At 41.7% G+C, this 11032-nt stretch overlaps 2 protein-coding genes across 12 annotated transcripts in view; one reads left to right on the plus strand and one right to left on the minus strand.

Annotated features, from left to right (window-relative positions):
• zmynd11 (zinc finger, MYND-type containing 11) overlaps positions 1 to 7006 on the plus strand; it is a 29371-nt gene extending 22365 nt beyond the window's left edge. For both annotated transcript variants that reach the window (XM_047332233.1, XM_035634216.2), the window contains exons 14-16: positions 305 to 583; positions 1418 to 1603; positions 2730 to 7006. In XM_047332233.1, the coding sequence (XP_047188189.1) occupies positions 305 to 583; positions 1418 to 1603; positions 2730 to 2852 (588 nt within the window). In that variant the 3' untranslated portion in view covers positions 2853 to 7006. The remainder of the gene's footprint in view (positions 1 to 304; positions 584 to 1417; positions 1604 to 2729) is intronic.
• Positions 7007 to 8271: 1265 nt separating this feature from the next.
• The window catches only part of LOC118310878 (disco-interacting protein 2 homolog C), a 106028-nt gene continuing 103267 nt past the window's right edge, over positions 8272 to 11032 (minus strand). For all 10 annotated transcript variants that reach the window (XM_047331949.1, XM_035634200.2, XM_035634199.2 and 7 more), the window contains one exon: positions 8272 to 10986. In XM_047331949.1, coding sequence (XP_047187905.1) covers positions 10734 to 10986 — 253 coding nt within the window. In that variant the 3' untranslated portion in view covers positions 8272 to 10733. The remainder of the gene's footprint in view (positions 10987 to 11032) is intronic.

Genomic DNA, 11032 nt, shown 5'->3' on the forward strand with positions numbered 1-11032 from the left:
ATTAGTTGTTTGGTCCATAAAGTACCAGAAAATATTCACATTTCAGAAGCTGAAATCACAGAATTTTGAATAAAATCTACTTTTTCAAATAGTTGACGATTAATTTACTAATTGTTGCAGTTCTTGTAAAAAGGTTTAAACGACGACGGCGTTGAAGTTAAATGTGAACGTTTTAGCACAGGCACTTTTTAATTTGATATTATTAACTCTAGGGTCTTTGCAACAGAATAGAGTTGCAAAATACATGTTTCATATCTTTCTATCCACTTTTCTGAGATGTGAAAATAATGTTTCCCTCCGCCAGGACCCGGAGCCGGAGATGGAGGCGGTGAGCTCCAGCCAGGAGATCCCCGTGTCCTCGGTGCCGCCGCAGCCCGAGAAGCTGTCGGTGTCAACGCAGACGAAGAAAGCCGGCGGCGGGTCGCCGCGCACGCTCCACCGCGGCACCCAGACCAACAGCGACGGCGCCTGCCAGAACATGTGCCACGAGAAGTACACCAAGGTGTTCAACGACGTCAAGGAGATGATGAAGGCTGACAACAAGCGGGAGACGGAGCGGGTCGTCCGAGAAGCTCTGGAGAAGGTGAAACGCCCGCTCTTTGAACCGCTCCGGGTTCCGGAAGTGAATTTCCCCATTCGTTCATTTGAACCATCTGTTGACGTTTCATAAAATCCTGACATATAAGGAGTTTTAATCCTGGAACCAAGACAACGAGCTACAAGATGAGTCGGTGCCATAATTATTTTAAGAGCAAAGGAAACTACTCGTCCCATAATCCATTGCGAATGAATTTCCAGCGACAATTTAGCTTCTTCTTGAATTTAACCTTCAACATCATCATCATCATCACTGTAGATTTTATATTGTTGATCAGAGTCTTGTGAGTTGTTTTGTTTGTGAGCGTATAAAGTGTATATAACGACCGTAGAGTTCAGTGGTACCAGTAACTCATGCTGCGTTCTATTACATCTCGGGACTCGACGTTCGGAACTCAGAAGTCGGGGTTGGTGGGGTTCCTCCGACTCGAGGAGGCGTCCGGGTGTCAACCTCTGACTCGCGGGCCTGACCCAGACGCCTGAACTTTCACCAATCAGAGACATCAATGTTACACTGTAGGATTGTGGGTAGTGTAGTATTTCCCAATGATGACATTGCGATTAAACATACGGACTCGTGGCTTCTACAGGTTCATGTTCCATCGTTTCACAATCTCTTAGCTCGAGGTGAGTCGACCTTGGATGGTTATGACGACATTATTGCTAATAATCAAAATGTCAATGGAGAATATATGAATGGGGAACCTCACTGTTGCGCTATGTAGTGACTGTGCTACACTTGCAGAGCTCTGAGGGTTTATCGTCTGAACACGCTTCCGATAAAAATGTTTAAAAAATTGTCCCGTCTGTCCGTCTTCAGCTCCGGGCGGAGATGGAGGAGGAAAAGCGCCAGGCGGTGAGCAAGGCGGTGGCCGGCGCTCAGGCGGAGATGGAGAGGAAGTGCAAGCAGGTGAAGGACAAGTGTAAAGAGGAGCTGGTGGAGGAGGTGAAGAAGCTGGTGGCCCAACACAAACAGCTCATCTCGCAGACCAAGAAGAAGCAGTGGGTGAGTGTTTCTGCACCGGTCGACCCCTCTTCTCTCCGGGAAGTCGAATGAATCCTTTTCAAGCTAGATTTGGTACGTCACAAATACAGAAAAAACAATCGCTGCAAAACAGTTAGAGTTAGCATTACCAGTTAGCATCCACGAGAGATCGGCAGGTGTGTGGGCAGACAGTTAGCGTTAGCATTACCAGTTGGCATCCACGAGAGATCGGCAGGTGTGTGGGCAGACAGTTAGCGTTAGCATTACCAGTTGGCATCCACGAGAGATCGGCAGGTGTGTGGGCAGACAGTTAGCGTTAGCATTACCAGTTGGCATCCACGAGAGATCGGCAGGTGTGTGGGCAGACAGTTAGAGTTAGCATTACCAGTTGGCATCCACGAGAGATCGGCAGGTGTGTGGGCAGACAGTTAGCGTTAGCATTACCAGTTAGCATCCATGAGAGGTCGGCAGGTGTGTGGGCAGACAGTTAGCGTTAGCATTACCAGTTAGCATCCACGAGAGATCGGCAGGTGTGTGGGCAGACAGTTAGCGTTAGCATTACCAATTAGCATCCACGAGAGGTCGGCAGGTGTGTTGGCAGGCAGATAGCATCACGAGAGGTCGGCAGGTGTGTTGGCAGGCAGTTAGCATCACGAGAGGTCGGCAGGTGTGTGGGCAGAAAGTTTTATGAGTGAATCTCTCCGATGTTGCCTCTAAACATCTTGTTGCTCACATTCCTCCACCGGTCAACGTAGCCAAGCAGCTGTGGTGGGCGGGGCCTGTGTTATTTGCATATCATGAATATTCATAGTCTCAGAATTCCTTAGTGAGGGAGAGAGAGTGGATGGTTTCCAGACACATTTAAAACTATGTTAAACAAAATAATACTCCTAATCCTGGTGACAAACAAACCAACAAAAAAGGTACAGGGGGCACCAAAACTTTGCTCGCCCATTTTTTTCTCCTTTACGTTTCCCAAGCCGAAGTCGTAACTATGCTTGTGTGTGTGTGTGTGTGTGTGTGTGTGTGTGTGTGTGTGTGTGTGTGTGTGTGTGTGTGTGTGTGTGTGTGTGTGTGTGTGTGTGTGTGTGTGTGTGTGTGTGTGTGTGTGTGTGTGTGTGTGTGTGTGTGTGTGTGTCGTTTGCAGTGTTACAACTGCGAGGAGGAAGCCATGTACCACTGCTGCTGGAACACCTCGTACTGCTCCATCAAGTGTCAGCAGGAGCACTGGCACGCCGACCACAAACGAACCTGCCGCCGGAAGAGATGAACCAAGGAGCCCCACCCTCTCTGACCCAACTCCTCCCTCCCTCCCTCTCCCCCGACACAGCGCGCCATTGGCTCTTGCCCAACTCCTCCGCCTGTCAGTCAGTGTCCACAACACACACACACACACACACACACACACACACACCTGCTTCTCCACTTGCCTTCCTTGAAAACTTTGTGGACTCGAGTTTTTTTATTTTATTTCCCTTTTTGTTCTCATTTTGTTTCTGTTATTTAACGAACCCATTGTATTGTTTTCTCTTTCTATGCTTTCTTTCATTTTTTCCCCCCCGTTCTGAATCATGAACAGATTTTTTCACGAGTAATTTTGTGTTTTTCTTTCTTTAAGTTTTTGTTTTGTTTGTTTCTTTACTGAAGTGCCGGAGAACGTGTTATTTAAAGTGTGTCGTGACAGTTGATACGTTTTATTACCTGAATTTTTTAAAAGAATCACTTTTCTTACTGGACAATGCATCAAACACGAAGTCGAACTTGTAAAAAAATTAAAAATTAAAAAAAAATACCGTTAGTACTATTGCTGCATCGAACTCGCTCTGCTTTCATAGAGAAAACATATTCAACAAAAAAAACAACAACTAAAAACTGCATAAGATTCTGAATTATGGCAGATTTTATTGTTCTTTTTGTGTATTTTTCATGAAACTATTGCAGTGGATGGCACCTTTTATCATTTCTACCTAAAAATCTTTTATTGTCCTCGAGTCACTTATTGGGAAACAGGGTCACGAGTTCGGCCTTAAAAAGACGCCGACGAAAAACTAAAATCTTCCATGTGTAGTTATTGGAATTAATATTAATATGCACAATTCTGTGTCGTCATTGTTGTTTTTTTTAAACAGACTAATTTTCACCAGTCGGATATATTCAAATTAAAAGTGAAATATCAAAATTTGGGGAAATGTACAGCAATCTTTCTTGAGCTGGATCTTGGAGAGGTTTCATGATTTGAGTTTTTTTTGTGTTTTTTTTGCATATTGCATATTGTAATATAGCTACGCCCCCCTCAACAAAAATTACAATAAAAAAATGTAAAGATCTAACATTTTGTCGCAACTACCTGAGAAACCTGGTGAGTCCTCCCTCCCCTCAAAAAAGAAGTACGAATATTTTTCTGAGCGTCGCCAGTGTCATTTTCTTTTCTTTTTTTTACAGTAATTATACTCTCAAAAAAAATATTTTTCTTTTTTACCCTGAAGTGTAAAGTTAAAGTATGAGACTCTTTCACTGCTTATGTTGTAGTTGGTGGTCAGTGCCTGTTTCTCCTCCTCCCAGTGAGGCGTCGTGCATGTTCATAGCTTCCATTGTCTTTATTTAGTTTTTTTATTCATTCACTCATTACGGTAAAAAAAACAACAAAACAAAAAAAACTAATTGAAGCTCGCTGGTTTTTGATCAGCTGAGAAGACGGATGGACCAATACAAAACATTATGCAAATGTGAATGATCAAATGAATCTTTTCTACGCGTGTCCCTGCGCTGGTGTTGATTGTTTATACATATGGTGCTTGGATTTTTGTTTCCTTCTTCTTCCGCCTCTTCTTCTTCGTCAATGTGGCAATAAAATTGCCAGTTTAATGATTTTCTTTTTCTCCAAGTGTGACACTTTTAAAGTTGGACTGTTTCCTCAGTGATGAAGATTGACTGAACGGAGGAAAATTATTCAGCTACTCTGTACAGATGCGCTTTTTACCAACCCCCTTTGTTGTTTTTAACTCGCATCAGTTTGTGCTTCTGGTTAAATATGGAAAACAAAAATACTGTAAGTTTTCCCAGAGTGGGCGGGGACTTATTTTTATTCACCTCCAGTAAAGGCTTTTATTTTTCAGTTCCTCGTTGTGACTGATAACTCGACTCTTAAGTTGAGGCGGTGAACCTGAGCTCATCCTAATCAGACTCATTCTGATGCAAAAATTAATTTTTGCTTGTCATTCTGTACCAACAGAAATCACTTAATGAGAGACTTCAGAATGTCCAATAAAGACTTCCCAAAACAAGGCAAAACAAAATGTTTTAATGCCTGTTTCTTTTGGTTTTATATGATCATCCCATGGTTTGCCTTGTCCCAATTGCATATTACATAGTAGTTTGTGCTCTACACCATGTCCCAAAAATATGTGCAGACGATGTTGTGCAAATTAATTTCAAAGGCTCTTGTTGTTTATATTTTTCTTTTTGTCAGAAAATCCCATTTTTGAAAAAGCAACAGAGGGGAGATGCATACCCCATATACCACACATTGAATATAGGCTATTTTATATATATATATGTATGTATATACATATATATATACTCTATATTTGCCCCACCACAGTTTTTACACAACATATTCGGTCTCTACGCAGCCCGTCCTGTGTCATCGATTGGAGAAAATACAATCACGTCACAGCAAACATTACTTTGTGGCAAAGAAAAAATTAAACGTGGGAACGAGGAAAGGCGTCGCCACAAAATCATGTTGGCTGAGACCTGATTTTATTTTTAAAAAAATGTTTACTTTCACAAAAGCGTTTTCGTAAAGTGTGGCCAGGATTTCCGATCTCTTTCCAGCGTTTTACTGTTCGTGGCCACGTGATATTGTTTTCCGCCCGTCACTGTCACCTGACGGGCTCGGTAGGTCTCTAACTTGGCGTTTTGTGCAAACGGCTCCGAATGTTAATCTTGTGGAGAAGCACTTCCGGGTGATGTTCCCACCAAGTTTGGTGAAAATCCGTCCATGCGTTGCTTAGTTATTTTGTACACTCACACACACGCACACTTTTCTATGGAACTACACGTGCAACATTGCGACCTATGAAATGTGTTTTTAATCATTTGTGCAAAACGATGCCGGGTCCGGATACAAACAACACTGCTTAGTTTTGATGTCTTCATGGGATTTAACGACAACTGGGAAAATATAGAATCTGACTCTCACATGAGACGGAACATTCTGATTATTATAGTTGGAGAACTGGTTTGAGTGTATCACTTACAGAGATGTAACCTGTACAGTTCGCCTCCTGTTCTTACCTTCTCATGCAGATGTGCTGCGCTTTTTGATTTATGTTTTTTTTTCTTCTGGACAAAGTTATTTCATATTCCTATTGTATCGCATCGCATTCTGTCCTCCGGGAGCTTTATCATCAAACCATTACTTCGTCGTCATTGCACTACATGTAAATAAAGCGTCTCCTTCACATTATATATGCACATTGTAAATTAATTCACAAATATTGGATTTCAGCTGTTTCCTTCTGGATGACTGTTTTAGTTTTAGTTTTGTACAGTGTACAAACGTTATCGCTCTGAGCTGTGTCATCTTCAACTTGTATGTGATTCAGTTATTTTTCATTATGATTTTTTTTTAACACCGTGAACCACACTGCACCTGTAATGTATCTTAATCATTTTTTTATTATTTTTTTTAACGAACAGTTGACAAAGCGACTAATAAATGCATGAGACATTAAATGTGACCCGTGACGATGCTGCTTCTCTCTCTCGCTCCGACTGGTTTTGTTTTTCGTCCATCGACCGTAAAAGGTTTCAGTGTGAAATTTAAAAGAAATTTTAAAAAAAGATTCCGCCATGCGGAGAATTTTTTTGATGTCATTCCGGTTTGTATCTCTGGTTTTTAAAACTGCATGAGTAAAGGTGTGTGTATCTACGGCTCCTTCTCCTTTCCCCCTTTTTGGTTCCTCCTCGTGTCAAGAAGACACGTACTTGTCTTCAATATGATGATGTTTTGTTCTTTTAATTCTGGGAACTTCAGTCGAGCTCAATCTCTTTTTTCAAAGCTGTTTTCTGCTTGAAAAGAAATCGACCGATGACGACGTCGCACACAACCAGACTGTTCACATCTTATTCCAGAGTACACCACACTGTGTGAGTACTGGTTCAAATCCTGCGTATACCTAGTATTTTTTATGTACTTTTAACTGGAATAACACTAGTTCAAAGTTGCTTCCTGTAGTTCATGATCTTCTGTTCTGTCCATATGTAAACTATTAATTGTGGATTAACAACTTTTCTATGCTCCCGATATTTTCTTTCTTTCTTCTTTTTTTTTCTTCTTTTTCTTGACGCTTTAGCTAGCAATATGTATATAAATATATTCTATGTGCTAACATGGAGCAAATAAATGTATCAGCAATCCTGTGTTTCCATTGTTTGATGTTTTGTTGTAAAAAAAGAAAAGATAATTTCTACGGTTCTTTTTTTAAAAAGCAGCTGAAACATGTTTCTGCGTTTTCTGTCCATATTCTGATTCTAAGTGACTCGTTTCACACGCTTTCACTTTCAAGAGTCTGTTCAACTGAAATGATATAAAATGGTGATCACAACAAAAAATTATCAACATCTCTTTCCAGAATCAATATTTGAGTTTCTGTGGATGAGGAATAGATGAGTCATCAGGAGATGACATAACCTCCCGACACCCGCAGCAGGTCATAAGATTAAAAGTATAGCAAGTCATAGGAAACATTATCAAAAAAAGTCATAAAAAATATCCGTATAAGTAATTAAAACATGCCCTAGTAATGTTTGTCTTTCGTTGTAAAAATCAGGCATAGAAAGTCATAAATATGACATGGTATCGAAAGGCATAAAAAAATGTCCACTCATGTGTCTTTAAGTTACCGTACTATTGTAAGTCATCAAAATGTCACCATATAGTACACAAATAATAATCACATAATATAGTGTAGTATAAGTATAAAAATGTGAGTATAAGTCATTAAATTTTTGTCATAGTATTATCTGTCATAACAAATATAGTGGTATAAGTCATAAAGAAGGCTGCACGGTGGTGTAGTGGTTAGCACCTTCACATCACAGCAAGAAGGTTCTGGGTTCGAATCCCGGTTCAACTCGGGATTCGAGTTGAAAGTCATAAAGTGTGGAGTTTGCATGTTCTCCCCGTGTGTGCGTGGGTTCTCTCCAGGTTCTCCATCTTCCTCCCACAGTCCAGAGACATGAGAATGGGGTCAGGTTCATTGGAGACTCTAGATTGACCGTAGGTGTGAATGTGAGAGTGAATGGTTGTCCGTCTCTGTATGTGGCCCTGTGATAGGCTGGGACCTGTCCAGAGTGAACCCCGCCTCTCGCCCAATGTCAGCTGGGATTGGCTCCAGCCCCCCGAAGCGGTAGATGATGAATGAATGAAGTCATAAAGAATGTCATGAAAGATAATTATACTAATAAAATACCCATAAACACTGGGACATTTAATTTAATTTAATAAAATAGAGATTTTAGCATTTTCAGACATTTTCTGCGTTGTGCTCTACGATGTAGAGCTCCGTGTACAGTATCAACCATGTTTTATGAGTAACTCGTAGTAGTGTATTACGTATAACGAGGGAGGAGCAGAATCAAGAATGAATGTTTTGCCTATTGTCAGAAACAAGACAAAAGCGTTTATTGTCAAAATTGTTGAAATATTTATTTAATCAAAAGACTTTTTGTCAACTCAAATAAGACATGTTTAAAACCTTTAGAAAGAAAAAAAACACAGCGGGGGGGAACGTACATCTCGCTCGATAAGAGGAGAAGAAGAAACAAACGGTGAAGAAAGTGCTTTTTCTTAAACAACAAAAAACTAGAACATTCTCAGACAAAGATGAGAAGCTTGTTGAATCACAGACTGAAGGTCGTGTTCCTCTGGCTGAACTCCTTCGCCTTCCGCTTCCTGTTTGCTTCAGTCTTTGTTCCTGTGGTGACGTCACCGTTAACGAGCCCTGATTGATCCGTCCGTGTACAATTCAAAAACATACGCGAGGGACTTCTGACTGATATTTACAGCAGCAGCAGCTGTTCCACTTCCTGCCACTTGGAAGCCGTTGGCGAGGATTCGGCCTTTCTTCCCAAAACCAACTCCAGTGCTGCTGCTGCTTGAACTGACGAGTTTCATTCCGCTGATGAGTTTCTATGAATTGAATCTGGATTATTATTCCTCTTTAAAACATGTTAAAAGATCAGGTTGTTATGTTGGGTGATGTTGTTGTTGCAGCTTCCCCTGGTCACCACCAGAGGGCAGCAAATGTCCTTCATCTGTAAATGTGTCTTCAGAAGGATTTCAGAGGTTTGGTTAATGAACGACTCCTTCAATTTGTCATATTAATCTTGGATCACAAAGGATCTCCCTCACGTGACGTAAACTTGTGCTCATCAAGTTTTCAAATTCATTCACGTGCGTGAAAACGTACAATCTGTCCGTCCGGACATTAGTCACGCGTTTGGATTTACATGCATGTCATTCTGAACTGAAGGACAAACTCACGAATATGATGTCAGATTTTGGCTGTTAAACAACGTGGTCGTCGTTGAATTTGAAAACTTTGCAAAGTGAATTGTAAAGCAAACTCTTCGTTTTCGTTTCCCCTCATCTTTTAATCTTTGTTAAAAAAAACAAACACTTAAACTTACACTGCGACTCAACCTAACGAACCCAAACACATCATGTATCTACGATAACAAATGCGTTTTTCCGTCCTCATTAAACATCTGCAAATTAGATTTTAGACACTTTTCTGTTTCACTGCCTTGGTGCGTTGATGCGCCACCGACTGTTGATGAACTGCTGCAGCAGCAACTCTGATATTACAGTAAATACATGTATTTCATGCAGTTTTAGTTGTATTACTAAGGAATTAGATATGTGTACCAATTTGGAATTTGAGGGAATACTTGATAATTTAAGGCCGATAATGACAAATCTTGAGGTTTAGTCAAAACGTTTTTCCTGATGGAGAGAAAAAAGATCAAAACCTTTAGACTCAAAATAATAAAAGCTGAATTTTTATAGTTTATATTTTCGGTTCAGAACTCTTCAAAGGAATGAAACTCTTCCACAAGCTTCCGTTGCATGCAGATAAAAAAAAAAAGCGTCGTAAAACTGCTGCTGTCCGCTCACTCACCTTCTAATATCTATAATCATATATTTCTATTTTCCACAATATGCTTGATGCGAGTCCGTCTCACTTGTGACGACACAACGCTGTTTTGTTTTCTTTATATTAGCAAATATTCAGGAGCGAAACATTTCTTGAACGTCTCGTCATATACTTCTAAAAGAGAGACAAAATAAATTAAATCGGTTTCCTTTTGTACATACTTACATGATATGGATTTACGTGTTGTTTCCCGCTTCGGTCGGTCGAAGCATGTTCGTTCGTTTGTACGCGGAAAAATAGAGCAAACGGCGTTAAAAGGCTGCAGCTGTTAGTTTGTGAAAGTTGGCGTGATGATTTGTCCCCGAGAGCGGACGAACGGATCAGGAAATAATGTTGAGTAAAAAATAAAAAACAAGAAACGAGCTAACGCGAGACAAACGGTTAGTACCTCATCAAATTGAGGGACAGCTGCGATTCGTCGCCCTCGTATCAAAAACATATCTCACACTTTGCAGGTTGATACTGTCAATACGTAAAATATAATTGTTTTTGCCACCGTTTGATTGAAAATATGCTTAAAAAAAAAAAAACAGAACGTTAGAGAACGTGAAAAAAACAAATGATAATAAACAAAAACTCAATGAGCCAAATGTAGATTTTAAAAGATAGAATCTTTGCTACGTTAACGATTGTCCTCTCCTGCGCCGCGCGGTCGCAGCTCACGCCACGTCTGTCTCGGCCCGGTGGCCTCACGTCTTTCATACTGAAAACACGGGCTGCCGCGACTGTAACTGTCCAATAACCTCCTGATACGCAGCCTCGGATGAAGCGTTGCCTGGGAGACACAATTCGGGGGCAAAAAAGAAGTCATCCATGTCCTTGCCCTCACGCCACGAACTCCGCCTCGGCCTCCGGTGCAGACAAGTCTTCGCATCCTCCTGAATAATCCCGCGTCCGCCTTTGCGTCGGGCCACCGGGGGGCGTCGCTACATGTTGTAGGCCACGTAGATGGGGTCCAGCTGGTCGGCCAGGAAGCCGTCGCGCAGGTGCATGCGCTGCTTCTCGCCGCGGGAGTTGATGGGGATGACGCCGATGTCGACCACCACCACCACGCCCACGATCAGGTAGTGCTCCTCCAGCACCACGTTGGTCACCAGCGGCACCAGGTCCAGGGCCTCGTGCTCGGAGCCGTCCAGCTCCACCACCACCACCAGCAGGTTGGTCCACGTGAAGACGGCGCTGGAATGATGACGTGAGGATGAAACCACGGAACGCGAGCAGAGAA

The sequence above is a fragment of the Scophthalmus maximus genome, chromosome 5, assembly GCF_022379125.1.
Source record: "Scophthalmus maximus strain ysfricsl-2021 chromosome 5, ASM2237912v1, whole genome shotgun sequence".
NCBI lineage: Eukaryota > Metazoa > Chordata > Actinopteri > Pleuronectiformes > Scophthalmidae > Scophthalmus > Scophthalmus maximus.